The sequence below is a fragment of the Balearica regulorum genome, chromosome 9 (genome assembly GCF_011004875.1).
Source record: "Balearica regulorum gibbericeps isolate bBalReg1 chromosome 9, bBalReg1.pri, whole genome shotgun sequence".
Classification (NCBI taxonomy): Eukaryota; Metazoa; Chordata; class Aves; order Gruiformes; family Gruidae; genus Balearica; species Balearica regulorum.
In genome coordinates this window covers 2,873,765-2,901,149 of record NC_046192.1, presented here as the reverse complement: position 1 = coordinate 2,901,149, position 27,385 = coordinate 2,873,765, and the positions used below count along the sequence as shown (strand labels likewise).

The 27,385-nt window shown below is 57.4% G+C and overlaps 5 protein-coding genes and 1 non-coding gene across 9 annotated transcripts in view; 3 read left to right on the top strand and 3 right to left on the bottom strand.

Moving 5' to 3' along the window:
* Nucleotides 1-93: 93 nt before the first annotated feature.
* Nucleotides 94-212, top strand: LOC142603080 (5S ribosomal RNA). The gene has a single exon (XR_012836955.1). It is a non-coding gene; the product is annotated as a 5S ribosomal RNA (ribosomal RNA).
* Nucleotides 213-647: 435 nt separating this feature from the next.
* AIRE (autoimmune regulator) lies at nucleotides 648-3,986 on the bottom strand. Its single transcript, XM_075760809.1, has 12 exons — nucleotides 3,800-3,986; nucleotides 3,527-3,701; nucleotides 3,280-3,426; nucleotides 3,103-3,174; nucleotides 2,880-2,993; nucleotides 2,628-2,752; nucleotides 2,393-2,470; nucleotides 1,950-2,065; nucleotides 1,668-1,877; nucleotides 1,495-1,591; nucleotides 1,147-1,215; nucleotides 648-972 (listed from the first exon to the last, which is right to left on the bottom strand). The coding sequence occupies exons 1-12, from the start codon at nucleotides 3,938-3,940 to the stop codon at nucleotides 892-894; spliced, it is 1,425 nt and encodes a 474-aa protein (XP_075616924.1). The 5' UTR covers nucleotides 3,941-3,986; the 3' UTR covers nucleotides 648-891.
* Nucleotides 3,987-6,865: 2,879 nt separating this feature from the next.
* LOC104637634 (uncharacterized) lies at nucleotides 6,866-11,874 on the bottom strand. Of its 2 annotated transcripts, none has more exons than XM_075760816.1 (2): nucleotides 11,621-11,874; nucleotides 6,866-10,541 (listed from the first exon to the last, which is right to left on the bottom strand). In XM_075760816.1, the coding sequence occupies exon 2, from the start codon at nucleotides 10,506-10,508 to the stop codon at nucleotides 9,660-9,662; it is 849 nt and encodes a 282-aa protein (XP_075616931.1). In that variant the 5' UTR covers nucleotides 10,509-10,541; nucleotides 11,621-11,874; the 3' UTR covers nucleotides 6,866-9,659. The 2 variants fall into 2 exon arrangements, with proteins under 2 accessions (XP_075616931.1, XP_075616932.1); XM_075760817.1 differs by lacking the exon at nucleotides 11,621-11,874 and adding an exon at nucleotides 11,080-11,432.
* On the top strand, nucleotides 11,771-17,337 carry SCLY (selenocysteine lyase). The gene is given in 14 exon segments (XM_075760808.1): nucleotides 11,771-11,830; nucleotides 11,832-11,879; nucleotides 12,363-12,451; nucleotides 12,525-12,637; nucleotides 12,759-12,859; nucleotides 12,977-13,133; nucleotides 13,490-13,617; nucleotides 13,734-13,898; nucleotides 14,039-14,145; nucleotides 14,473-14,509; nucleotides 14,896-14,979; nucleotides 15,146-15,248; nucleotides 15,354-15,429; nucleotides 16,104-17,337. Coding segments are annotated over 14 exon segments (1,428 nt in total). The 3' UTR covers nucleotides 16,264-17,337.
* Nucleotides 17,338-17,832: 495 nt separating this feature from the next.
* Nucleotides 17,833-25,850, bottom strand: SLC35G2 (solute carrier family 35 member G2). 2 transcript variants are annotated; one of them, XM_075760812.1, is made up of 3 exons: nucleotides 25,565-25,850; nucleotides 20,869-20,942; nucleotides 17,833-19,679 (listed from the first exon to the last, which is right to left on the bottom strand). In XM_075760812.1, exon 3 carries the CDS (start codon nucleotides 19,655-19,657, stop codon nucleotides 18,422-18,424), a length of 1,236 nt encoding a protein of 411 aa, XP_075616927.1. In that variant the 5' UTR covers nucleotides 19,658-19,679; nucleotides 20,869-20,942; nucleotides 25,565-25,850; the 3' UTR covers nucleotides 17,833-18,421. The 2 variants fall into 2 exon arrangements, with proteins under 2 accessions (XP_075616927.1, XP_075616928.1); XM_075760813.1 differs by lacking the exons at nucleotides 20,869-20,942; nucleotides 25,565-25,850 and adding an exon at nucleotides 20,640-20,712.
* Nucleotides 25,851-26,140: 290 nt separating this feature from the next.
* Nucleotides 26,141-27,385, top strand: part of STAG1 (STAG1 cohesin complex component) — a 195,052-nt gene continuing 193,807 nt past the window's right edge. Inside the window, exon 1 of one of the 2 annotated variants that reach the window (XM_075760799.1) lies at nucleotides 26,141-26,390. The gene's annotated coding sequence lies outside the window, so the exon portion shown is untranslated. The remainder of the gene's footprint in view (nucleotides 26,391-27,385) is intronic. The other variant, XM_075760801.1, reaches the window with a different exon arrangement.

Genomic DNA, 27,385 nt, shown 5'->3' with positions numbered 1-27,385 from the left:
GGTGGTGGTGGTGGTGGTGTCGCTGTGGGTGTCTGTGTGGGTGCGTGAGGGTGTTGGGTGTCCCCGAAGACGGGTGCTGTGGGGGCCAGGGGTGCCTACGGCCATACCACCCTGAGAACGCCCGATCTCGTCTGATCTCGGAAGCTAAGCAGGGTCGGGCCCGGTTAGTACTTGGATGGGAGACCGCCTGGGAATACCGGGTGCTGTAGGCTTTTGCTTTTGGGGGGGGGCTCGGGGGGCGCCCCCCCGTTCCGATCTCCTCCGTCCCGTCGTCCCCGTCCCCGTCCCCCCGTCTGGCGTTTTGTTGTGGGGCGTTTCGGGGGGGTGGTGGTGGTGGTGGTGGTGTCGCTGTGGGTGTCTGTGTGGGTGCGTGAGGGTGTTGGGTGTTCTGGCGCCCCCCCCCCCAATGTATTTTGACGGTGTTTTATTTTTTGGGAGGGTTCTTGGAGAGGTTGAGAGCTGTTCGCTTTTTCCCTGCTCTAAGGCCCATTTGCCCTTGGGGGTTTTTTGGTATGATGTTCTTAAGCAGTCAGTGGTTGTGCGTGCTTTCTTGCCTGTCTAGCTGATTGTTAGCCTGGCTTTTATTATTCTCTGTTTTTCCCCTGTCCTTTGAATTTATGTCATTAGTAAATAAATTTCTGAGGTTTTTTTTTTTTCTAATCTTTACATTCGTTTATCCTTGGCACATGCTTTATCAAGAGATATTTGCTGCATCCTGATTTTTGAAGTTATCTGCCAGGTTCGCTTCTCCATTTTTGTGTTGCAGCGTTTGATCATGTCGCCTTTTATTTTGGCTGTCCAACCTTCCTGTGTATTTCCCGCCACACGGCCGCCCCAGAGGTTTTTCCTCCATCGCCTGCGCTGTGGGGGCTTCTGCCAGCTCAGCCCGGACTACGCAAAGAGCCCGTGGTTGTCTGCGAGCGGCCGTGCCATGCTCTGGAACGCCCACTGCAGGATCCCGTCCCAGGTACCCTGTAGGAGAGCCCCACGGTGTCACTCTGCCTTTCCGTCCCGCTCTCCACACCGCCTCGTCCTCCCCGGCTCTCCCTGCCTCTCCCACCACCCGACGTCACCCTGCGGGTCACACCGGAGACGTGGTGCCCTGCGGATGGACGACGCCTGTTGGTGTCGCGCTGAACGCCGTACCTCACCCAGGAGCGTGTCCAGCTCATCCCTGCTCAGCACCGGGTCGTTCTCGAGGGAGCCGTCCTCTGCCTGCGGGAGGAGACGCATCCCGCCAGCCTTCTCGCCGACCCTCCTCCCGCAGCCCTTTGGGTCGGGGCTGGCGCCTGGGTTGGGTCCCTCACCTGGTGTAACCTCAGCTCCCGCTCCCCGTCCCCTCCGGCACAGCTTCACCACCTTCCCTCCCGCCACCGCCAGCCTGTCCTCACCGCGCCTGAACCAACCTCAGCCTCATCGCTCCCCCTGTACCCACCGCTGCTGCCTCACCCGGCCCGTTTCCCTCGGCTGGGGACGGCCGCCGGTTGTACTGACCTTTGCTGCCTGTAGCGGGTGGTCGCTGGCCGCCGCGGTGCTCTCCAGGCTGCCCGTGTCCAGGGTGCCCACGCAGGACGTGCAGAGCAGCGACCCCCTGCAGCCGTCGGGAGGGACATGGGCCGTCACGGGGGGATTTAAGGCCGGGATGTGGGGGGGTGGGGGGGGCTCACCTGGGGTCCCCGCCAGGTGCAGCGCAGTATCGGGGGGTGGGGATCCGGGTGAAGCAGCGGCCGCAGATGCTCCCATCACTTCCACCTCGCCGGGTGCCGCATGCCTCCTCCCCCGGGATCTTGGGGGGTCGCTCCGCAGCCGCGTCCACCTCCCGCGGCTGCCCTGGCTCGGCCACGCTCACCGCGCAGGAGCCGCACCGCCACGTCCCGCTGCACGGCCAGAGGGGGACAGTGAGGGGCGACCAGGGGACACCGGGGTCCCCACGGCACCCTGGGGCTCACCTGGGGACGCGGGGCAGCGGGGGCACCAGGCAGGCGAGGTGGAAGGCCCTGGGGCAGCCGTCGCAGCAGATGAGCTCACCGCCGTCACCACATGCCGCACACTCGTCCTCGTTCTCCTGCCCCAGGGGAGTGGGCAGGGGGTCACCGCCACCACCCAGCAGGCTGCAAGCGGGGCTGCGGTGGGGCTCATGCTGGCAGGGGACCCCCCTCGCCCTCTCCCCCTCCATCACCCGCCGTGCACCAAACACACCAACCCCTGTCAGGGTGGGAATTGCCTGTTTCTGGTGCGTTGTAGCCTGGTGACCACCGGCAGCCGAGCCCCAGGTTGTCTGTGCTCAGCCAGGCCAAAGGGACACGTGAGGGACGGCCCGAGGGATGCCCTGACAGCCCCCGGCTCACCCGGTGCCTCTCGGGGTGCACCAGGTGCCGTGCTCAGGACCCACCTGGTGGGGCGCGGTGTCCTGGCTCTGCGCCGTGGGCACTGGCAGCCGGCCCTGGGGGTGCAGCTGGGGCTCCCCGCTCTGCGACAAGAGGGGGGTTGCGGGGAGCTGCCGGGACAACCCAGCACCGGGGGACACCCCAGGCCACGGCCGTACTGCCAGGCAGGAGGGACTCCCGGCCACAGCCTCGGGCAGCTGCAAAAGGGGGGTGAAAGTGTGTGTGGGGGGGTGTCTGTACACTTTGGGATGCCTTGGGTCGGGTCGGGGGCTTCAGGCTGCGGCTTCTGCTCCTGGCCCCCGGCTCGTCGCAGGCGGCCAGGGCGTACGGCTCGTCCCTGGCTCTGCTGCCCGTCTTGGAGCTGCCTGCAAGAGAGGCCAAACGCAGCTCCAGCGGGGCCCCCTCCCCGCCACCCCCCCCCGCCTGGCAACAGCTTCTGAATTTGGGGGGCTGAACCAGGCCCGGAGGTCAGCGGGGCTGGGGTGCACCTACCCGGCTCCAGCGCGTGTTTGATGAGGATGCCCTCGACGGCCCCATGGGCGACGGACACCTCGCTGCCTGCCACGGCCACAGGTCTCTGCACCGAAGCGGCCACGGCCTGGAGGGCTGCAGGCAGGGGGGCGGCTCAGCGGGGCGGGCAGCCCCCCCCTGCCCTTCGCCGCAGGCAGACGGGGTAGGCAGGCAGACGCTGCCCCGGGGGGGGTTCGGCACTCACCGCCAGCACGAGGGGCGCGGGGGGTGTCTGCGCCCTCCGGCTTCTTCACGGTCCTTGCCTTTGCCAGGGGCCCTGCGGGGTTGAGAGGGTGGGCATCAGGGGGCACGGCACCCCGCTATGCCTCAGGGACCCCCGCAGCACCGCACTCCATCTCTGTCCCGCTCCAGGTCTCCGTACCAGGGCTGGCGGCGTATCGCAGGGAGGGCTGCGCCGCTCGGACCCCGTCCCGTTCCTCAGGGGCTTTCCTCTTGCCTTGGGGTCTGTGCTGGGTCGGGGGGCTGGGGGAGAGGCGTCTGCTGTGGCGCTGCCGCCCCAGCTCCACCTCTGCAAAGGGGACAGGGAGAGGGACAGGCACAGCCCGGGTGTCACCTCTGCCCGCCGGCAACCCCCGTGGTGCCGTTCCCCCACGTTGTCTCCCTCCTACCTCTAGGCAAGGCGCCGCGGAGGGGCCGGAGCCGGGTGTACCGCTCCAGATTGTAGTCCTTGAAGAGGACGGTCCAGAAGTCGCGGATGGCAGCAGCGTCGCGGCCCAGCAGCCAGGTGAGCAGCGCGTGGAAAGCGCGGTGGGAGCCCTCCCTCTCCGTCCGGCTCAGCGTCTCCTGCCGGTGCCACCGCGGCCCATCGGCAAGCGTCCCAGTGCTGCCGGCCAGCCCCAGTCCCTGCGACACGGACATTCTCTCTCACCCCACGGCCTCACCTTGAAGACGTGCTCAGGGACGACATCGTGGTCAGCCAGGCCGTGCAGCAGCGGGAAGACGTCATCCACCGCCATCGCGATCTCGGTGCGGTGCAGCTTCAGCAGGTGCCGCAGGTCCCCGTCGCCCCCCGGTCCCGCCATGCTGCGGGGACACCGCCGGGGCTGAGCAGCCCGCCCCGACGCTCCCTTTTAATAAACCCCGGCCGCCGACAGCGGTAACTTCATCAGGATCCCGCGGCCCCACTCATTTCTGTACGAGGCTGCGTAACCTGAGATCACCCCTCCCGCCGCCGGCCGTCCCTGCGGCATGGCTGGGCTTGTCCCCGCACTACCACCGTGTCCCCAGCCCCTGTTGGGGGTCTGGCCGCTCCCCAGCCTGGGGTATCGATGGCTCGTGTTATGTTCACCCCCGGTGAAGGACACCCGACCCCGCGGTGACCACCCCAGGGCAGCCGGGGAGAGGGGGCCAGCCGGGGTGCTGGCGCAGGGGCCCCCCACTTCTCTCGTCCCCGCGGTCAGCCAGGCGTCGGCCCAAAATTTCTGGACTTTCCGGAGCACCTTCTGCTCTCATCCAGAAACTCGGCCGCGGGAGCACGTGGGAAGTAACGTCTCGACAGCGGGATGGAAAATGGGAATATTTGCCCTGGTTACCTGCAAACCACCTTCTGCAGGCCAGCAGGAAAGCCCTGACACCACAGAAACTCTACAGGCGTGAGGATGGGTACAGTTACGGGCGCTGAAGGAGCAAACAGCCTGCTCGAAGCATCGCGCTGCTGCCCACCAGCCTGCCAGAGCGACGGCAGCCCCCGTCAGCGAGCCTGGGGATTACCTCGGCAGGCGCTGCCCGCAGCTCTGTCATCGCCCCCTCCGGGAAACTGGGCAATAAAGTGATTTCACTGGAAATACGCAGCTGTAAAAAAAAAAACAACCAAACTTGGAGCTGGGGGAAACCGGCTCCTTGGGAGCACCTGGCGCATAAAATCTGGGGTGCTGCTCCATACCAGGCATCCCAGGAAAGAGAAAGCTCCAAAACTCCCATCTCTCTTCCCGAACATTTGGGATTTCCTCAGGATTAATTTCCAGCCTCTCTCCCTCCGGAGACGTGTCCGTGCTGCCCAGAAGGCTCAGCCGTGGCCGCGCACAGCCGTCCCCACGCCGCAGGGCAGTGCCTGGTGTCCGCCGTACAGCAAAACCCAACCTGAGCGGGATGGGAAAGGGGTGCCGGGGGGGATGCTCCGCTCCACGGAGCAAGGCGATACGGGTAGGGACAGTTACCGGGAAATCCTGAAAGACTGGAGCAGTATCCGTTGGCTCCGAAGCCGTGCCAGGAGCAGCGACTGCTGTCCAGAAACTTGGGAAGAATAACAAGACAACACCCCCTGCGAGAGCGGGAAGTACCCTCGTACATTTCTGGTTAATAAATTAACATGTTTACCCACAGAAACGCTCGCCCTGAAGCTCTTTTCAGGATTTGGGGTGACTTTTCCTGTGGAGGCACCGGGAGCCATGGGATGGGTGCTGGGCAGGTGCCAGGCCAGGCCGCTGTGGCCCACGCTGGGACCTCGGTGTCCAGCGCTGCCGTGGTGGGGACAGTTTCACCACCACGCACCCGCCCGGGGGACAAAACACGGGTGTCAGGCGAAACGGGAGGTTCGTCTCCGCTCCTGGAGATCCCCTGCAGCCCGCCACAGGTGCTGAGCACGAGCACGCTCATGGCACGGTTTCACGCGTCTGCTCCACCCTTCCCAGGAAAACTGTTTTCTCACCTGCAGAGCCACAGCTTGTCACCGTCACCCAGGACGAGGCCCCAGCGGTTGCTGCAGGGGCGGCCGGTGGCCGTCCCCTCCCCGTGCCCCCCCACCCGCCGTTACGGGACCTCCTTCGCGGGCAGGTGCTGCTCAACGTGGCCACGAGCCGCTGGGCTTGGACTTGTTTTAAATCCCAACTTTGTGACTGTTTCTGTGCTCTGAATCAAGGACAGGTTGTTTTCCACACCCAGCCTGCTCGGTATTGCAATACTTTGCATTTTGGGGATGTCGTTTTCGTGTTCCTTCCCCATTCTGAGATGCTACGCAGGAGGCAGAGCAGCAGCTGCCAGCTGAAGAGGCACTCCTACCCTGGGAGATCGGACAGGTATTTCTGCGTCGCCTCGCTTAGAGCAGACCTTGGCAGCTGTAAGGTACTTGTAAGGGCTGTGAGAACTCAGCCGTCGCTTGCAGAGGGGTGTAAAACCCTCCCGGGGTGGCGCGAGCCCTGCCCGGCAGCGAGGGCCCAAGGCTGGGGCGCAGAGGAGCCCGGTTTCGGGAGGCCCTCTCTCTTTTCTATTGCTCCCCTTGCAGAAGTCAGAGCAAAAGATTCAAGGCAGGTGAGCTCAATTTGGGCTCAAACCTGACAGCCAAGGCTGAAGATGTTTCTCCACAAACGCCCAGTTAAATCACCAACTCGGTGTCCATCAGAAGTGTTTGTAGTCCCCGGGATGCACCTTGATTCCCTCCTCCCGCGAAAAGCTGTTGAAGCGAACGCACCCTTTCCAGCATTCCTTCCTCTCCCATTTCCCTTCCACGCCCAGAGGTCTCGTGGTGCGAACCATCGCCCCGCGTCTCTTGGACACCACCTGCCCCGTGCTCGTCTCGTACAACACGTCCCTGAATCACAGTCGGGAGGGAACAGGCCGAAGCAGGGAGCCCACCCGCGGGATCACCCCAGGAGGGCAGGGTGCCCCCCCCGCCTCGTCTCCGATATCCGTCTCCCCGCGCCTGAAGCACACCAAGAGCCCAAGTGAAACACTGCCACCACACACAGAGGTTTCATCCCTCTCCCCTTACCTTCCAATGCTCCATTTTCAGCATTTTTGGTAAAAAAAAAAAAAGGGGGGGGGGGGGTCCTAGACTCCCATTTTTAGCAGGTACCCCTGCCCCACGCGGTCCGGAGGAGAGCGGGTCCACCTGCGCGCTTCACGGCTGCTCCTGCAAGAGCCCGGGAGGGAGAGCTGGAGTACAGAAGATTTATTTTAGCTTCAGTTTCCTCTTTCCTCCCCCTTTAGAAAGAAGAAACAAAACCCAGAGGTATGTTATATTAATTTATTTGGGACACACCAAAAAAGGAAAGTCAACAACTGTTAACGTACAAAAGTACAGAATCCTGGGACAAGATTTACTGTCCTGATTAAAAAGGCACCATGGTCCCAAAGAAGAGTAATCAGAATACATCATTTAGAAATTTTCCCCCTGTTGCAGCAGAAACAGAGCCAGGCTTTGGCTCTATCCACAGTCAAACCCAGTTAAAAAAAAAAAACCAAACACAAATATGATTTAAATGCGATAAACACTGCTCAGCCTGTACAAGATGTCATGAAAAGAATCACAGCCTAGAAGATGATCGGACTTTGTTTTTTGGGTTTTTTTTTTGCTTTCTTTTTATTTAAAACGGCGAAGGTGACAAACCACTAAGTGTGTAACTGAGGAAGACAGCAGACTTCTGACGTCTTCAGCTCGACTTTCTGTAAGACACGTCAGTGAAACTGAAACTACCAGGCTGAGTGTGGGGCTTCTGAATGAAATGTCATTCCCTGTGGTGTACAGGAAGTCAGATTCGACAACCTGAAATTCCCTGAATCCCTGAAAATCATAAAGCACTATACAGCTGTGTTCCATATTCGAGTCAACCCCGGTGGATTTGCTTTACACACGAGCATTTCTATTGCCAGCTATATTTGTAATACAAAGGGGGTTTTTACAGCAGTTATTAAAAAAATTCTACTTCGGCGAGGTCCGAGCTTGGCTATATTCCCTGCTGAAACAGAGCTGCTGGTGTAAAAGCCCAGTGAGAGGCTCAAGTCCAGCACCTCAGGGCTGGAAGGCAAATAGTTTAAACGTGACATAATTTGCACGGGGAAGTCAGTGAAGCACGTCAGAGAGAGGAGGAGAGAGAGGGCTGCAAACTCTCAAGCAGCGGAGGCTGAAGGGTGTTGCAGAACGTGGACGTGTGCTCTTAAACCTGTAACAACACTACGAGTGATGCAGAATACACTGAGTTCACTAAATATTTTGGAGCAACTTACCATGAAGGACTTCTCAGAGACACAGAATAAGGATCCCGGCAATTACTAATGAGCAAGGTCACTGGGAAGCCGATGCATCGCTCTGAGCCGGACGGATCCGTCCGCAGGCGGAGGGACGGAGCAGAGGTACGCCGGAACCTGCCTCAGCAGCAAGGCCGGGGCCGCCGCCGCCTCTTGCGCTCGCTTAGCTCCGCTGTGTCCCCATCGGGCCAGCAGCTGGTTTGCGTTTCATTCCTCCTTTGGCATAGGACTTCAAAGCAGTCCAAAAACTGATTCATCAAAAGTAAAGGAACTGTCAAAATTATTCGTACATGCATTTATTGTTAAAGGGAGCAAAAGCCAAAAGAATGAAACAGCACGAGTTAATGTCAGTAAAACGATGTGCAGGACGGAGAGGAAAGAAACGGGGAAAAGCTGAGATACTGGAGTGGGGAAACCAACATTCACACTGAAAGGTAAATTTGAAAACCAGGCAAGTTTGCGCTCTTTCTACCAGAGAACTTCCGTGGACAAACAGAGACTTGGGGTTTTTGATTTTCAGTGTAGTCTGGCAAGGTTTGGGAATCTCACCAGAGAGATCTCCAGCACTGGGTTTCACTGAAAGTTCAAGTCTCTCATCTTTAAAAACCAGTAAAGCAACTCTAACTAAAAACGACAGACACCCCTCGTACTGGGGGCATCTAAAAATCACAGACACGTCACTGCTCAGGACATAAGTGGGCAAGAGGGTTACACTTTGTTCAAACAAACTCCAGGTGGAAAACTACCACTTCCACCTGCTGGTCTGCACAGACCCGGGAGGGGTGGAAAAACAAACCCAGATTCAGGTGCCTTTTGCTGTAAATGCCACAGCTACCCACACCTGGGAAGGCTTTTTTTTTTTTTTTTCTTCCCTATATCCTAAAAAGGCAGGATAACAGTTTATAAAATTCTTCTCATCTTAAAGCTAAATACGCAATTTGCATCCTTCCCCCTATCGTACCCCCCCAGAAGATAAAACATTATCACTTCATTTAGGATTCACACCTCAGATCCTAGATTAGGGACTTCATGTAAAAACTCATCCAATTATGGGAAGGTTTATCCTGATCAAGGAAACATTGTTAAAATAGAATCTAGAATAAAACATTCAGAATCAACAATGCTTTTACAGCCAAAGCACTCAAATGTCTCCTGATCGATATCTCTCTCTCTCTCTCTCTCTCTCTCCCCCTCCTCAAGCAAGAGAGCAATCCCTTCAACAAAACCGCAGGGTGCCTCTCCGGAACTGGGTAATGCAAGCTGAAAACCAGCTTCCTTCCTCGCAGAAATGCCAAATTCTGCCGAAAGGGGCCGAGCACCTTTCACTCCCACCGAAACCAGCAGGAGTTAGGGCTTTTCAGCGCACAATTCTTCTATTAGCAACAAGTCCAAGCTATTTCCCTGCAGTAAATCCGAGTCCTGTTTCGTACTGTTAGGCCGCCACTGGCTCAGAAACGGTGAGAGACTTCCAAAAACCAACCGATGTAGACGGGACCTTGGAAGAAGAGGCTTACATGCTACGTAGCCTTAGATCGTCTGCTACGTTTGAGCCTTCGCATCATTAGCCGCTGACCCCTTATCCTTCCAAATTCATGTGGTTTAGTCCTTGCCGCTGTTGCTGTCATCCCAGTGCTCTTCCCCGGAGGCGGGATGTTCTTGAGCTCTGGCTTGGGGGATCTACAACAATCGCTTCCAATCGATGGCGGGATTTCAAACTTGCCTAACGTGTGCATTGCCACCTCATACTCCAGCAGCTCTGCCTGCCGACCGCGGCATGCGCTAGCAGTTTTTGACCTTCTCCACAGTCTCGTAGAACCCAGGCCTAACCCTCCTGATGCTCATCCGTATATGCTGGCACTCCAGGGGCATGGCGGCGCTCGCAGCGGTCGCCGTGCACCGGCGCTTCCTTCTGCCCCGCAGCGAGAAAGCCGGAGCCCCGCCGTTCTCCTCCTCCGCGGGGTAGGATTCATCCACACTCGTGCCTTCGTCCGATTGCTCGTCACTTTTGTATTTCATTTCCTTCGCTTTGTTTCCTTCCTTCTCCTCCTTGGCGAGTTTTCTGAAGTGCTCCAGACATTGTATCTTTTGTCTTCTTTCCATCATCTTCAACTCTTGCTTGTCTGTGAAATCTTCATAGTACATTTTCCTTTCGCTTCTTTGATCTTCAAGAAATTTCCACTCGATGCTAGTCATTTTTATCCCACTGTATTCCTCCAGTTTATTTCTCGTCTGCGCATCTGTACAAAATACGTCAAAGAGCTTCTCCGAACTCTCGTTGAATTTGTCTGCTCGCTCGGAAAAAGCCTGGTTCTGTCTCTGCTTTCTGGTCTGATACAATCTGGTAAACTCCTCGTACATTTTGAGGATAAGTTTCTTTATATTTTGCGTCGCGATGGTGTGCAAGTTGCAAACCAACCAGTGCTCTTGCAGGTGCTCAGCGAGCAACTGGGCCGCATCCTCTTTGGACCGCTGGGCCTGGCCAGCTCTTTTGGGCTGCAGTAAGTACAGCATGTTCTGAACCACATCCTTCTTGGTCGGCAGTATCCCCTGGGTGAAACCCGAAGACTCTACATATTCAACAGTCCCCAGAGTCTTCCGTGCTCTCACCTCGGTATCCAGTGATTCCATCACTGCTTGTTTGCCTTGTAGTTATGACATAAGCTGAAAGATGAAGGGGGAGGGGGGGGAGAAAAAAGGACTACGTCAAATGAAGCTTTTTTTTTCCCTGCAGCAAATATAAACAGATGAGAAAACGTGCTCAGACCAATGAGATGTGGGATTTTACGGTGTACTCCGCTGCTGTTGGACGGCCGCTGCTAGCCCAGCCCATTTAAACATTTGCACGTCGAGACTATCTCGCTCCTCCGTGCGGTTCTTAAAGCCTAATATGGTGTGTTTGTTTATGTTAATTAGTTTTTAATTGGGTTTTGGAGTTCAGATTGTAAATTACAGTAAACCAAGACCGCCTAGGGCACCGGACTGCACGCCGGCATGCGAAGACAGGCACGCCGTGACACCGGCTGCACCGCAACGCTGCACGGCCGCTGCTGCGCCGGCACGGACGGACGGGCTCGATCCCCTCACGGCTCCTGCCGTCACCTCACCCCCCCCCCTCCCCGGGAGCGGCCCCAAAACCCCAGCTCGCCCTCTCGGTGCCCTCCACCCCCCCACCCCCCGACCGAGACACCGCCCGCAGCACCGAGGCCTGGGCTGGGGATTGCTCATCGCAGCCCGCCGCGGCCCTGCCTAGGCCCGGCCTGCCCCGCAGCATGACTGGCACTTTTCCCGGCCGCGCAGGCGGAGAGCGGGGGGGAACCGGGGCGAGCGGCATCGCAGCTCTTCGGCCGCGGCCCGGCCCCTCCGCCCAGCGCCGTCGCGGTCGAGGGGACCCCGGGAACCAGGAGGGCCCGGGCCCGCCGAGGACACGGGGCCCGCCGCGGGCCCCGGGCAGGCCCGCGGGCCTCCCGCCGCCTCGGCCCCCCTCAGTCGGCGGCTCCCGGAGGCGGGGGGCACGCCGGGGGCTGGGGGATGGCCACCGGGGGAGCGGGGCCGAGGCCGCCCCGGGCCCCCCCCCTCTCCCCGCGGCGCTGAGTCACGGCGCGGTGCCGTGAAGGCCCCGGGCGCCGCCCGCCCGCCCCGCCTGAGGCCTCCTACGGGCCGCGGGCCCCGGGCGGGGGTCGGCGGAGCCTGGCGCGCCCTGCCCCCGGCCCGGCCCGGCCCCTCCCCTCCCCGGGGCTCACCGCCATCTTGGAGGGGGGTCTGCGGAGCCTGCGCAGGAAGGAGTGGGGGGAACAGGCCGAGGTTGCCGCCGCCATCTTGGAGAGGGGCAGCGCCGCGGCGGCTCCCGCCCGCCCTCTCCCGGAAGGGCCGCCCCCGCCGCTTGCGTCTCGATGGTGCGCGCCGGAAGTGCGCTCCGCCTCGCGCCCGCCCCTTCCGCCCGGCGCGGCGGTCACCGGCCGCGGGATTGGCCGCGCGGGGAGGAGAGAGCGGCGCGTGAGAGTGAGCGCGCGGCGGTGCCGCGGCCCCGACAACCCTTCCCCCCCCCCCCGCCCCGCCCCGCTCCCGCGCGCTGGCGGCCCCGGCGCCCCCTGGCGGGGGGGAGGAGGGGTCCCGCGCGGACACCGGGCGGAGCCGATTGGTCGCGCCGCGGGGCGCGGGGTCCCCTGGCCAATGGGCGGGCGTAGCGCGGGCCGCGAGGATGACGGGAACTGATTGGGCACTGCCCAGCCGGCGGGGAGCGGATTGGCGGGCGGGCGCCATGGCGGCGGGGAAGGAAGGGAGCTGATTGGCGGGCGCTATGATTGTGGGGCAGGGGACAAGGAGCTGATTGGTGAGTGCCGTGATGGAGGGAGGGGCAGGAGAGCGATTGGTGGGCAGGGCGGCGGTGGGGCAGGCAGGAGGGAGCCGATTGGTGGCGCCGTGGCAGTGGGGCAGGCGGGGCGGCGGCCCGGTCCCCACACGTCCGTTGCCCCGTGGTGCCAGGGCGGTGGCGGCAGCGGGACGACAACGGTGACGGCAGCGATGGGCGCCGGGACGGAGCCGGCGGAGGCGCGGTGTGACGCGGCCGAGGGGTGAGGCCCTGCCCTGCCCCGGCCCCCCCCCCCCCCCCCCCGGCGCCCCCTCACCCACCGCCTGCTCCCACAGCAGGGTCTACCTGGACCACAACGCCACCACCCCGCTGGCCCCCGAGGTGGCCCAGGCCGTGCGGGACGCCATGTGCCAGGCCTGGGGCAACCCCAGCAGCTCCCACCCTGCAGGTAGGGACGCGGGGGGGGGCGGGGGGGGCAGCCGCCGTGTCGGCTTCACGCTGCGGCCGGGTCGGGCCGGGCCCCGCGGCCACGGGAGCCCATGGCGGAGCTGCCGGGTGTCGTCCCGCAGGCAGGAAGGCGAAGGAGCTCATCGGCAGCGCCCGGGAGAGCCTGGCCAGGATGGTGGGAGGCCGGCCGGAGGACATTGTCTTTACGTCGGGGGGCACGGAGGTGGGAGCGGCCCCTGCCCACCGCTTCCTCGCAACCCAGCGGCCGTGAGGAGGTGGGGACGGAGGGCACCGCGCTCCCGCTGGGTCTTCACGTTCCCCTCTGCTTTCCTCTCCTCAGGCAAACAACATGGTGATCCAAACCGCCTGCAGGCACTTCCGTGGAAGCCAGGCCAGGCCGGGGGACAGCCGGGGAGCGCCACACATCGTGACATCGAGCGTGGAGCACGACTCCGTCCGCCTGCCGCTGGAGCAGCTGGTGAAGGAGAACCTGGCGGGTGAGCGGCAGAGGGACCGCAGGGGACACGTTGGGGATGTCTGGCCGCAGACGGGGGTTTGCGAGGGGGGCTTCTCTCCACTGGCCTTTTTGCGGAGGAAGACGGGGACCCGCTTACTCCGTGGTGTTCCCCTTTCCCCCCCCCCAAAGAGCACTGACTCCCCACATGGTGCCCTCAGTCCCTCAAGCTGGGTGCGTTACCCCGTTGGCATCCAACGCCAGCCCCAAGAGCCCCTGTGCTCTCTGCCTGCGTGCCAGCTGCCTGCGCAGCTCTCCTGCCCGCTCAGCGGGGTGTGGGCAGCCCTGGGCACCGTTGGGCTTCCCAGCAAACCTCAGGGCTTGTTTCTCGGCTCGCAGAAGCCACCTTTGTGGCTGTGTCCCCGCAAAGCGGGCGGGCTGAGGTGGACGATGTCCTCGCTGCCATCCGACCAACCACCTGCCTGGTTTCCATCATGTTGGCCAATAACGAGACTGGGGTCATCATGGTGAGTCTGTGTGACGGTAGGGGGACAAGTGGGACAGGGTAGGGACAAGCAAAAAAGGTGTTTGATAAGGGGGAGCAGACGGTCCCTGGGACGCAGACCCTCTTCCTGCCCGCCAGCCTGTAACAGAGCTGAGCCAGCGCGTCCGTGCCCTCAATCAGCGGAGAGTGGCGGAGGGGCTGCCCAGGATCCTGGTGCACACAGATGCGGCACAAATGATCGGCAAGGGGCGCGTGGATGTGCAGGAGCTGGGGGTGGACTACCTCACCATCGTGGGACACAAGGTATGGCCCTGTTCACGTGGCCCAGCCGCTGTTCACTCTCTAAGACATCTCTGTTGGGGTGCCAGGGAGACTTTTGGGTTACGGGAAAGGGGAGCCTGGTGGTGTGTCCACAGGGTCACCGTGGCTTTTTCTCCCCGCAGTTCTACGGCCCACGGATTGGTGCGCTGTACGTGCGCGGCCCCGGCACCACCACCCCGCTGCACCCCATGCTCTTTGGAGGGGGACAGGAGAGGAATTTCCGGCCGGGGTAAGGTGGCTGGGTGGTGGCCTAGAGACCTGGGCCTTGGGCTGGTGGCCAAACGGCGTGTGGCTACTCAGCCTGAGCGGAGCTGGCAGCTCTGTCACCTGCCGGCCCTGGGGCAGGCAGCCCAGCGGGGGGAGATGGATTCCTGTGCGGGAGCTGCAGGAGCCTGGTGTGCAGGCTTTGTGGCAGGAGGAGCCACAGGGTGGAACTGTTCTCTTCCCAACCACCTCAGAGAGGGGTCCATGACTCCCTGCCAGCGGTAGGGGGGGTCCCAAAGTTGGGTTTCTGGTCCGGAGAAATGATAACGCACTGCTCCCTCTTCCCTTCCAGCACCGAGAACACCCCAATGATCGCTGGCCTCGGCCAGGTGAGTCAGTGATGGTCATGGGTGTGAGAGGTTCCCTGGGGGTGCTACCTGGCAGAGCCAGCACGGGGATGGCCACCTGCATTCCCCGTTCATTAGAAGTGACAAACCTGGGGTGCAGGAGGGCGGGCAAAATCCAGGGAAAGGAGACGGGGCTTTCTGGCACCAAAGGAGGTGCTTTGGAGCACTCGCTGCAGGCTTTGCAGCCGTGGCAGCGGGCAGGACGCAGCTCACGTGGCGCAAGGCACCGAGAGCCTGTCGGGGTCGGTGGGGACCTGGCAATTGCAGAGGCTGTTCCTGGGCTGGACTCACGTGGCGGGGGCTGCGCACGGAGGGAGGTGTCGGGGGGGGCGTTGCTGATGGAACCTGTCTGGGTTTTCTCTCCTCAGGCTGCAGAGTTAGTGAGCAAGAACTGGGAGGCCTACGAGGCTCATATGCGGGGTGTTCGGGATTACCTGGAGGCCAGGCTGGAGGTGAGCAGACCTGGTTCCTGTTGGTCTCCCCCCTCCCGGGGGTCTCAGCCTGCACAGTGCGGGGCCTGGAGCCGGGGTGGGTCTGTCCCTCTGGCCCTGCCACCTCCTCAGCAGGACAGAGCTGCTCACAAACCTAGAGTGGTTTTCAGCCCTCTGATTTCTCCAGGCCTCCTTTGGGAAGCAGAGGATCCACCTCAACAGCCACTTTACGGGTTCCAAGCGACTCTGCAACACCTCTAACTTCTCCATCCTGGGCCCAGGCCTTCAAGGTAGCTCTTACCCCACCACTGCCCCGTGATGGTGCCCACGGAGCCCAGCACCTGTCCTTGGAGGGAGCTTGGGTGCTGGGAGACCTCCGCTTGTGCGTGCTGCAGGGCGAAGGGTGTTGTCTCGCTGCAAGACGCTTCTGGCCAGCGTTGGGGCTGCCTGCCACTCGGAGAAAGGGGATCGGTAAGCAGCCGGCTTTGCCAGGCCCAGGGTGTCTTCTCTGAGGAGAGCGGATGGGAGGGAGGGAAATAGGACAGGAAAAGGGACCGTGGGTGGCTGTGGGCAGCGTCGCCTGGAGCAAAGCAGGTGCAGAGCTTTCCAGCGGGGCTGAAGGGATGCGAAGGAGGTTATTGCAGGAGACACAGCTGGAACGCTTGACTGCTGCTGCTTGGAAGGGCTTTGTCCCTCCTGGCTTTGGTGACCCAGCTGGGCTTGCGAGTACGCTTCAGTGCCTGGCACCGCCAGAAAAGAGTTTGCCTTATGTCCGTGTGTGCCTGGCTCACCCGCTCGAGCCCAATTTGTGTCTCCACTGGGCTCCTTTGGGGGTGTGTGGGGACAGCAGGTGCTTTTGGCCTGGTCTAGAGCAATGCCCCGTAGACATGGCAGGGCTGCCAACCCATGGGGACACGGCAGAGGTTCTTCCTTGGAGGGGAAGAGCCAGATCCACTATAAGGCAACGAGCCCAATGGGAACAGGTGCCTTTGGAAAGTGAGCATGGCGCTGTGCAGGAGACAGGTGTGCCTGGAGTGCATCTGCAGAGGTGCTCCCTCTTACAGCTTGGTGAAGCTTCCTGGTGATGCATGTGCTTCCTCAGCCTTTGAGTTAAACCTGCTTCCCCCCCCGTGTCTGCGTTTCAGGCCCTCCTCGATTCTGCTCAGCAGCGGGATCCCCTACGCCGTGGCACAGAACGCCTTGCGGCTGAGCGTGGGGCGAGACACCACCCGGGCAGACGTAGACCTGGTTGTGCAGGACCTTGTGCAGGCTGTGGCGCAGCTGGACCAGGACGAAGCCCCGTAGCCCCCAGGAATCGCTCCCCAGCCGTCACCCAGGTTCTCAGGATGGGATTGTGCCCTGCTGGGGCCCTGGGTGCTGGCTGCCCATGTCAGTTTGGGCTCAGGTTTTGGCAGGATTAGTTTTGCACCTGCTCCCGAAGTTGAACTGACCCAGCCTGCAGTTTGCGATCGTGGATCAGATGTTAGGGAAGCGGAGGCTGGTGGTAGAAAGAAGTGGGATCACCCATTTCAGCAGCAGTGCTCTCAGGTCTGCTTAGCTGTATCAGCTTGTGCTCAGAGGGATCACGGCAGGGCTGGCACGGCTCTGCAGCACGTGTGGCTTCAGCAGAGACGCTAGTGCAGGTGCTGGAGGCAGCAGGGAGCTGTGCTTAGGAGGGGGCTTTGCTGCTTTGGGGCTGGGGCAGCTCATCCAGAGCTTGCTCGGGACTCTCTCATCCCTGCTGCACGGTTCAGGCACCTGGGGAGTCTCGCTGTCAGTTGCTCCTTGCTTGCTCCTTGCGCCCAGCTGGCTGCGTGCACGTTGGCATGACGGAGTCTCAAAGCTTGACTCCCTCCAGAGCGTAACAGGTGTGGAAGCCATAGGAGATGGAGCCTTTTGCTCTGCTTGCTTTCCACAAAGGAAGCTTTCCCGCTGTCTTACCACTCAGAGGAGGAAAGGCCATCTGCCCCAGAGGGAAATGAGTTGATAGAAGCACAGCAAGATGCTGGGCTGGGAACTTCGCTGCCTCTGCCAGGGCCCTAAGCTACCGAAGGGTTTTTTGGCTGGGAGGGTGTCGGGCACTGCGCTGCGTTACCTGCTCCTTTCCTCCTGTCCTTCCTACAGTGGGCAGAGCTCCTGTTGCCAGCTCCGTGTGTTCCCAAAGGAAACAGTTGTTGGGGCAGCCGTAACCGTGCCAGCACCCAAGGAAACCTGTCTCTCCCGCGTGGCTCAGGTGGTCACTCCCATCACTCAGGACACAAGTGTCACATGGATTAGGAGCATTGCGGCTGGGCTGACTGATGTCGGGGAACCTGGTCTCCCTGGGTATTCATAGGAATAAAAGCGATTGCTGCTGCTGTGGCTTTTTCCCAAGTAAAATGTGTTTTCCATGGGGGAAGCTGGACTGGTTGGGGTCACCTGAGCAATGTCTTTTCCCTCAGAAAATGCTCATGTCCCAGAACAGAGGCACAGTCTGTGGGGAAGTGCTTGCCGGTCCTGGGTGGCACGGAGCCCTGGCCTTTCTCTTAACTAGCCATACATTAGCACGGCCAGAAATACTGTTTGGAACCATAAAACCCCAGGGCTTTTTATAAATCTAATTTCTACCTGAAGTGTTAGGACCCAAGCACACTGACTTAAAGTCACTGGATGCCTGTCAGGCTGTTCAGCATTACTGCTGCTGCTGACAGCTCAACCTCAAATGCAGTCTTTCCTTTTTTTTTCTCCCTTGCATAATAGTCAAAACCTGTTTTAGAAAAAGTGATTCCATAGAAAGAATATTGCTCTGCTTCAGGGGCAGATCTTTTATCTATCATGGACCTTACAGTTCTCGGGGACCTTTCTTTCACAGCTGTGTCACAACTGGAGATCCAGTTTTTGGGGTGCTCTTTCCCCCACAGGAGGTCTGGGCTATCCTGCATCAACTCAGGCAGAAATTTAACCACAAAGCACAAAAAGCTTTACTGACTTATTCTTTATACACACGGGAAGCGCAAGTTTTAACCACAGAAATATTAGCATTACTTCATTTAGAGTATCACAGCCAAAGCCTAACAAGCGTCACAGAGGATAAGAACATTCTGGTCGACCATTTTAATAGTTTTACTGCTCATTTTCCTACTACCACACTGCACAGGAATGAGAGTCACTGGTGAATCCCTCTGTCTCTGTACTGCCTTACTCAGGGAAGGTGAGGAAGAACATGCCCATGACTTGGCCTGCACTTCTACACACCCCCGCTACGTGCTGGAGACAAATAGCCTTTTCTCATACGACAAAATGGCAGCGGTTGTACGCACTAGAACAAATTCACCTGTCAGGGAAGTCTGGAAATACTAACATTGCTACATCACCTGTGAATTTAAACAGTGGAGGACCTGGCCACTATGCTAGAACACCACAGAGTTGAAATGTGTTACTTTCACGTGGTCACATAGTCAGAATTGGATGGCAAAACCGCAGTTCATTTAATGGAAGAATCCACAATCTCCTGATAATCTTGTCTTCCTAAATTCTTCCAGGACAATTTATAACACGCAAGGAAAAAAACACTAACCAAAATAACCGCTCCCCCGACAAGATCATAAGTACCTGGGAAGATGCGCAACACAAGCAGCTGCAGGACCATGGCAATGACTATTTCCAGGTGCTGTACGGTGCTGACCAAAGCAGGGTGGAACTTGCTCAGGGCGTAGTAGACCCCCAGGAAGGCTGCTGTAGAGCACAGGCAGATGGCAAGAAGATAGCTCCAGGTCTCTCCATCCAGTGGGACAATTGGCTCTTGAAGTAGGAACATGGTGGACGCTCCCCATACCGTTCCCGTCCAGCTAAAGGTGAATAATGCCGTCCACATGCTGATGTTATCTTTGATTGACCTGTAGACTATCATGGAGAGAGCAGTGGTTAAACCTGCCATGACGGTCATGGTGTAGCCAAAAGCTTCCTTCCAGGTGCTCAACAAAGAGTTTTCTTCCTTAACAATGTTGGGGATCATGACCAGGCAAACGCCAAACACGCTGCCAACTACAGTAATTATGTCTATGTAAGCCATTCCTTCATCTATGAGTAAAAAGGCCAAAATGGCACTGAAAACTGTAGTGGTAGCCCTCCACATAATGGTGCCATTGCTGGGGGGAACGATAGAGAAGGAGGTATAAGCACAGGTAATAGAGATGACATTGCAGACCCCATAAAAGAAGAGCCGGAGCCTGTAGCCTTTGGGGCCAAAGGGAGGCTCATGATAATAACACACAACAGTAACGGACAGCACCTGTAAGACCGAACGGATGAAAATTAACTCTAGGGATGGCACTTTGGAACGATCAGAAATTAATCTTGTAATTAGAGCCACACATCCATGAGCCATGGCAGATCCAAAAAGGACTACCCACGTTTTCCTCGACTGCAGTATATTTCCTTCAGGAAAATGCTGGGATTGCCCAATCTCATCAGGTTTTGGCAGTTGTGCTGGCTGATGCTTGGTGTCTATTGTACCAAAAAAGGTCCGTTCTCGCTTTTTCCCATCATTCAGTAGTCTTTTCTTGGGATTATCCTCCATAAACACTCCAGTATCTTCATTAACATCCTCATATCCCTCTTCCCCTGGCTGGGGATAATGAGAGGTATATTTCACTGTTACTGTGTTGGGATGAATTTTCACTCGCTTTTTGACTGGGTATTTTTGGGAAGATGTATCCATTTTCTCAGATAAATCTCCTGGTCTTAAGGAAAAAAAAAAAAAAAAAAAAAAGGAGATGCACTGTTACTTAATGAATAGCAAGAGCTTCATGAGTATGTGTAAATAGTTTACGAGCTATTTTTATCAACCAAGTCCAAGTACCAGTGGATTGTTCTTGGTTTTGCTTTAATTTTCCTACTGAGTTAGCTTTTTGATAGTCAGGCCATTTGGATCTCCTTAAAAGCCAACTGTGGAACTTTTTAGTCACTAGTTTTTGAAAATGACATATATCCTCATTATGTATAGTATGTATAATACATTCTAGTATATTGTTATATAATGAGAAAGTTCTCTTGCTACCTTTTTGGACAGTAAATACCCTGTAATTATGAATTATAGTTATTGTTAATTGCTCGCTAATGTTACAAGGTTATAGAAGAAATTTGGCTGGAGGACATGATCGCCTTGTCTCTAAACTGACAGAGCAACACAGGGAAGTAGGGAGAATCCCTGAGCAAGTCTGCATAGTTAGCATATGAATAAACAATACGTTTTTGAGCAATACTTTGACAGTGTTAAAAATTTCTTCTTCTTTTCACATCCTTTTATTTCCAGTGATTGATTTAGCAACAGATTTGTTCTTCAAATCTGATACTTTTTTTTTTTTTTTTAAAGGGGAAAATGTAGAAGGGCTGATCCAGACTACTAACCAGACCTGACCGTGGCAGACATTTAAAACCCACAGCAACAAAACCACCACCCTTCTGTCTTCTATTGAAAGTCCATTTCATGCTACACAAGCGGTGTGAGCTCTCCCCTCGGCACCCCTGATTTACGCACACCACTGTGACGCACGCAGCGCGGTGTTGCATGTGTCACAACAGTGGCATCAGCCTCCGAAAACAAGAAAGCAATCCCTTCACGCAGCCTGGCGTTCCCGACCACAAACACCTCGTGGTCTCCGCTATCACAGATGCGTGCAGCCTGCCCGCAGAGAGCCCACCTGTGGCCTTGATTCCCTCCAGCTCTCCGCTGAGCGTGCTATCGTTGTCCCCAAGCCCAGTGCTCTCGAGCACTGGGTCGGTTTAATTCAGGCACAGGGATGTTACTGAGATTCCGCAGTGCCCTCCGCCATCTGTGCGAAGAGCCCTTCCAAATGAAATGGCAAGAGGAGAAATGCAACCTTCCCTGCCTTCTATTCACCCCAGCAAATAAACACATGCAGACTTTACCTGCGACTGAGAGATTTGATCCCAAGCCAGAAGGGGAAAACACCTCTTGGTCATCTACATCTTTGTCTGGGTGTCTAAACAGAAACAGTAGATGCTCTCAGATAGCAAATAAAAAAGGTTACAATTATCTCAGCACAGAAAGTAATACCCAAGGGTGGCATGAAACATTCTGCTTGCTTTTCAAAATTGAAAATTTGAGAAGCACTGGCATGCTTTTGAGGCCATGCTCCTTGGGAACTGGCAACCCTGGTGCATCATTATGAGAAAACCGCCGCCACAAAACCCGAAACACTTTAGATGCAGAGAAAGCAATCAGTCATCTTGCCAAAACCATGCCTCAGCCATCTCTCAGAATTATTGATGGAACTAATCCAAGGAGCAAGTGGTGGTTTTGTGAGTGTTTAAGGTTCCTACAGCTTAATAACTAGAAAATTCACCATCCCATGCCTGCTGTCCTGCCTCGCCAGCGCTGTGGAGGCGAGGATGCCCGGGAGGAGACGTCCTCCTGACCCAGTCATCCATCCCCAGGAGCCCAGCTCAGCCCTGCAGGCAGCAGCAGTTTGGTGTCAGCAGGGGATGGGTATGGACAATCCTTGTCCGCAGGGACACCGAAGCGCCAGAGCAGGTGGGTTCTGAAGGTGCAAGACCACAACCGAGCGGACAATCAGGCTGAACAGCACAATGGTGGCTTGGCAGGGAGACCGCAGATCAAAGAGCAACGTGAAAGTGGGTGCAATCACAGAAATACTTTAAAAATATCGTGGCCAAGTTCAGTCTTTGCATTTTCTCCATCTGTAACGTGTGACAGCCAAACACTGCCCGTGTCTCCTGGCAAAAATAATTTACATAAGAATGAGACATTCTTCCTTTTTCCTCACAGGCTGAGTGTTTACTGCACCCCCTGCTACACCCAAGCAAAGCTGCAGCCTACTTCTTGCAGGCAGAGTGAATCCCTGGTAGGGATCGGGATGAATGGGAGCAGGGAGAGGGTCTGGCACCGAGTCCCAGCTCTGGAGGGAGGCAGCAGCACCAGTTTGGACCTGCACAAATAAGTGAGGCATCCTGGGGCACCACCTCACTCTTGCTTTGGCAGACTACGCTCCCTGCCCTGAGATACCTCAGTTCTAGGGTCTGAGGACAAGAAACACCCTTGTCTACGCAGGGGACCTTGTGCTAGCACTCACTCCTGTTCATGCTTCAGCTGCCAACGCATTTTCAGCAGAGCTCAGCTGAAAAAACAAAGCATACCCAGTACGCCGCTAAATGGCGGAGGAGCGCTCCAGAGTGCCCATTAACGTATGGTTTAAATACTGCAAGAAACTTGAGAAGAAACAGCTGAAATGCCAAGGAGAGTAAATAAAGAGGGTAAGAGCTGGGTATCAGCTGTACTAGCGGGCACTTCAAACAACCCATCTAACATTTAAAAACACCCTACCAGAAATCTAGCCTGGTCTCACCTGCTACTTGCACTTTTTCTTCAAATAAATTGTTAATTTCTGAGTCTTGTAATATACAAATGCAAGACGCACTGAATGAGTCCAGGAAGGCAGTGGTTTTCATGAACACAGCTTTTCTTACCTAGCATTTTCATTGTGTTATAAATTCACAATTCTGCCTTGTTGTCCCCACATCTTAAAAAAAATAAGATCTTCTGGATTTAAGGCACAATATATGGCTTGGGAATAAAATAAGTGGGAGGAAAAGATGACAAAAGGTGCACAACAGGCATTATTATTAGACTGACAGTGGATCTAGCCTGTATAAACTCAGTCATTTCACTAAGAAACAGCTGAGTAGCTGCTGCAATGATTGGTTCATGAAAACAAACCCAAAATAACTGTGGTTTTTTTTTTTTTTTTTTTTTTTTTTTTTTTTTACAATCAGCATGCAATGGTACTTTTCTTGCTTCCTGAGTTTAGATTACATTTTCTTCCAACAAATACAGAAAAGGGTACAGGCAAGAGACAAAACGCAGTTGCAAATTTAGTACTGGACCTGTCTAATGTATTCAGAGAGACCTCTCTGGAGGAAAACAATAGATCATGAGCACGTAGCTCAAAATGGCTGTCCTATACAGACGCCGTATTCCCTCCAGTATTCAGCACTAACAATGCTGACAGTTGGAAGGTCTGGAAAGTGGAAGGGCAAACACATGAGAAATGAGAAAAGCAGGAGATAAGTAACAAAGAACAAAAAAATAACAGGAGTGCTCAACCCAAAATGTCATTTTCTCTACTAAATATTGAGTATATGACAAACGTTACGCCAACTCTCACACAATACATTTATTTGTACTCCTTGGTGACCTCGCTTTTCTTAACCAATGAGAATTTCAATGGAGACTGAGATTAGTGCATATCACAAATCCATTATGTTTGTTCCAGACACAAATTTAAAACAAACGGAAATCAGCACAGCCTATGCAAAAAACTTGCCACTTCTCTTTCTGCTAGTGCCTTTGATGGAGATCACACTAAGTTTTAATTTTTCTTTATATCTGGAAACATAAAATTGTTTATTTGCATTTTCTATGAAAAACATAATTTGATTTTGAATCAAGTTTACTACAAAGCTGAACATTAAGCACTATGCAAAATTCTCACGTTATGTAACAAAACAGACATTCCCAATTCAAACGACAACCTGGGACACCCATTTAAATTACCAGCTCATGGAAATCACTGACTGTCAAAGTGTGAACCCCATCTTCCCCACGGGTGAACAAATAACCACAATGGACTCGATAGATGTCACAAGTCATGAATACAATACACACCATGATGTCTTTTAAAAGAAAAAAAACCCCAATATTCTCCTCCCCCCGCCCCCAGTCACTACACACATGCCAATTCACAAGGTAGAAATAAGTGATTATACGCCACTTGACTACTGGGGGCTGGGAGGCTGAGCTCTCCTTGCTGTGCCTGAAGGAATTAAGGCTTTGAGGTCTGACTGGTGATTCTAACCACCAATTTTTAAGAAAGTCTCAGAAAAATACTCTCATCTTCTGCAATATCGGTCAAAAATCAATATCAGCTGACTGAAATGCTATCCCTGTACTCTGAAAGGCAAGGCCTCGCAGGGATGGTCCTTTGCCTCTTCTGTGGAAAACCCCCTGAGTCCTGACTAGGTTAGACTGAGATTACCAGAGGGCTGTAAGTAATCTCTAAAAATTTTCCCTGAATATTACACATACGAAAGACCTGCTCCATCCCTACAAATCCATGTAACTGACTGAACTTGTGCCACCTTCACTAAGCACTTCCATGCACAGTGCACTGACTTCTCACAACGCAGGATTTTTTTGATTTCTTACCAGATGCAGGAAAACCTAAATTCCTGTTTCAGCATCCTCTCTGTTAAACCACCTTAACCTTGCTGGAGATCGTTCAGTGCCTGATAGTTCAGGCAACTGCACATGCCAAGGGATCTATGCTCGCGTGATGTCTGACTGGTGTAACACAACGTGAACCAAGGGGGAAGAAAAGGCAACATAAGGTGCTGAGCAGGCAATTAAATGTTGGTATCACTGGAACAGCCTACATTTCTGCTATGCTTTCAAACTATTTGATAAGGTGCATGCTGGAAAATCAGAGTACCTTTATCTTTGTAGCCAGATGGCCTGGTTTATTAAAAAATATATGCAAAGAAACTCAAGTCTTTATTGAAATTTAATGAATAATAAAAGGTATTTAAGAAAATGAAAGAGCAATTATACGAAAGGAGTTTTTAGTACTTAAGCACAAGAGCAATCATTATTCACAAACCAACAAACCGGTATCCCGTGTCTTCAAATTAATCAAGTCGCGTCCAACAGCACTGCCTAAGGGAAGAGCCAGCACACCCTTCACAGAATTCAAATATAAGCCCTACACTTAAGCCCCACAAATTCTCAGTACATTCCTGATAATATTTTGCTACCCCAGAAACAATCCGTATTTGTGCTAGCTTGCTAAAGCTGCCACACGCAATTTCAATGAGATTATACGTGACACCTTTAATTTCCCTTGCTTTCGCTAACCTGTTCTCTTGCTGTATATAGGCTCCAAGTGTGTCCGGTTCCATGAAAAAAATATTCTCTAATTTCTGCATTCACGTCTGTTGCCCGCTACAACTGCTCTGCGGCAGCAATACTTGCATTAAGTGATTTTGGAAGAAGAGCCACTTTACCAGCAGACTTCTCATTCCAAAAACCCTAATCTGAACAAATTGCAATTCCAGGCATGGGGGAAAGAACGGAGAATACATCAACACTTAAATACAGACTCTTACAGCATATGAAAATAGCTTGGCCAGGTATAAGAAAGGCCTTAAATGGTACATTGCAATGGGCTGAAACAGAGCGCAAGGCGGCACGTTCAGGTTTACTACAACAGATTACAGGTTACGATTTATTTGCGATGGCAGCTATCACGTTTGCACCACCGAGGAGAGGGTACCTAGCAGAGGAAGGAGGGCATCTCGACCGAGACCACAGGCAGCAGGTTCAGCAAAGGCTTAAAAAAACCCCCAAAAAACTTAAGAGCGAGCAGCAGCTCCACGCCGTGGCCAGGGCTGGTCTGGCGTCTCGGCTAGGAGGGAAGCGGACGAAGGGCTGCTGCTGCTCGGGCTCCTTCCCCGCCAGGCCCTTCCCTCGCCGCCGGCTCTGCAGCCCCCCCGGTGCGAGACTCGCCCGTTCCTGCTCCGAAACACTTACCGCTGCCGAAACACCCGCCCGGCGCCGCTGCCTCAGGCCGCCGCGCCCTCAGCGGCCGCTCCCCACCTCTCCCATGCCGGGAGGCCCCCGGCCCCCCTCAGCCTACGGGCCGCATCGCCGCGTCCCCCCGGCCCAGAGGAGCCGCCGAGGAGAGGCCGACCCCTCCGGCGCCCGAGCGGGCGCGCAGGCAGAGCCGCGACCGCCGGCCGGAAAGGCGCTCCGGCCCACCCCGGGGCCGCGCCCCCGCTGCCTCACGGAGCCCGGGACCGCCCCCCCGGCCCAGGCCCTGCCTGTCCTTCTGTCGCGACAGACGCCCGCCTAAACGCGCGCCCCCTTCCCCCCGCCCCCGGGCGGTTTCCTGTCACCCTGGCGACGCCCCGCCCCCTCAGTAGCCGCGCTAACGGCCGCCTTCCGCCTCGCGGCCGCGCGCGGGCAGCGGCGAGGAGGCGCATGCGCGGCGTTTTCGCGCGAAAGACGTTTGCGGCGCCCGCGTGCCGCGCGCCGGGCGGGGCCGCTCCCGACCTGCGGCGCCCCCCCCCCCCCCCCCCCCCCCCCCCGCTTCCCCTGCGCGGCGGCGGCGGCGGGTCGCGCGGGCAGTGGCGGCGCGCGGGCGCCAGGGGGCGCTGGGGGTCCGGCGCGCGGCGGCGGCTGCGCCATTGGCGGGTCGGAAATGCCGCCAGATGGCGGTTTAGGATTGCGGCTCCGGTGAGCGCGGCCCCCGCCAGCGCCGCCGCCCCGGCCCCGGCCCGCACCCGCCCGGACCCCGCACGCCAGCCGCTCCGCAGGCTCCCGGGGTGCCGCCCGACCCGGCGCGGAGCGGCCCGAGGTGAGCGGGGCGCGGGGGAGGGAGGGCGCTGAGGCGCCGATCCAAGATGGAGGCGCGAGGGGCGGGGGCAGCGGGCCGGGGCCGCTCGCTCGCTCGGTCTCCGCGGCGGCCGGGCCGGGAGCGGGCGCTGCCCGTGCGAGGAGAGAGGAGAAGGGGAGGGGAGGGAAGAGGAGGCGGCGCGGGGCGGGGCGGCTCCTGCCGGAGCAACGGGTCCCCCGGGCGCGGCGCTCTTCGCCGCCATCTCATTGTCCCCGCCGGGGCTGCCGGGGGCGCCGGGCCGAGCTCGGCGGCCTCTCCCGCTGCCGGGCCTGCGCCCCGCTCCGGGCGGCGGCGGCGGCGCTCCCGCTGCGCGGCCCAGGGCCGCGAGGGCGGGGGCGGCCCGGGCGGCGGCGGCGGCGGGGGATGCTCGGGCGGAGCGGGGGTGGCGCTTCCGCCGCGCGGGGCACGGCGGCGGCGGCCCCCGGCTGGCCCGGGAGGCGGCGGCGGAGTTGGTGCCGTGGCCGCGGGGAGGGAAAGTTGCGGGAGCTGGTGGGCTGCCCGGTTCGGCCCGGCCCGACCCGACCCGCCACCTGAGCCAGGCCCGGGGGAGGGCGGCGGGAGCGCCCGGGCCGCCCCAGCGCCGCCGGCGTCTGGCTGGCGTCCAGGCGGGACAGGCGGGGTTGGGGGGGGGGGCGGCGGCACAAACCGGGGGGCGGTGTGGGGCTGGGACACCCTCCCCCCCGGGCCGCTGCTCCTGTTGCTTATCCCCAAGTTGTTAGTGCGGCGGCACCGGGGCGAGGGGATGGCGGGCAGCGTCGGGCAGGCTGCCCGGCATGGGGGCGAGAGGCCGCTCCTTGGCTTGCGAAGGGGGCACGGCCCCGCGCCGTGTAGCGGTGGTATCTCCCTCACCTTTGGGGTGGGAGAAGCGGCGGTTGGACCGTCTGGTTCCCGAACTGGAGCTGGGAACCGTGGCTCCGGGGAGAAGCCAAGTGTAGGCGATGCCCTCCGACTGGTGC

What these genes read in the sequence shown, in the direction of transcription:
- LOC104637634 (XM_075760816.1), bottom strand. Translation starts at nt 10,508, where the DNA reads ATGGAATCACTGGATACCGAGGTGAGAGCACGGAAGACTCTGGGGACT.
- SLC35G2 (XM_075760812.1), bottom strand. Translation starts at nt 19,657, where the DNA reads ATGGATACATCTTCCCAAAAATACCCAGTCAAAAAGCGAGTGAAAATT.
- AIRE (XM_075760809.1), bottom strand. Translation starts at nt 3,940, where the DNA reads ATGGCGGGACCGGGGGGCGACGGGGACCTGCGGCACCTGCTGAAGCTG. An exon ending in CCGCGGCGCCTTGCCTAGAG is followed by an intron (nt 3,427 to 3,526) that starts GTAGGAGGGAGA and finishes TCCCCTTTGCAG; the next exon opens with AGGTGGAGCTGGGGCGGCAG. An exon ending in GACCCAAGGCATCCCAAAGT is followed by an intron (nt 2,471 to 2,627) that starts GTACAGACACCC and finishes CTCTTGTCGCAG; the next exon opens with AGCGGGGAGCCCCAGCTGCA.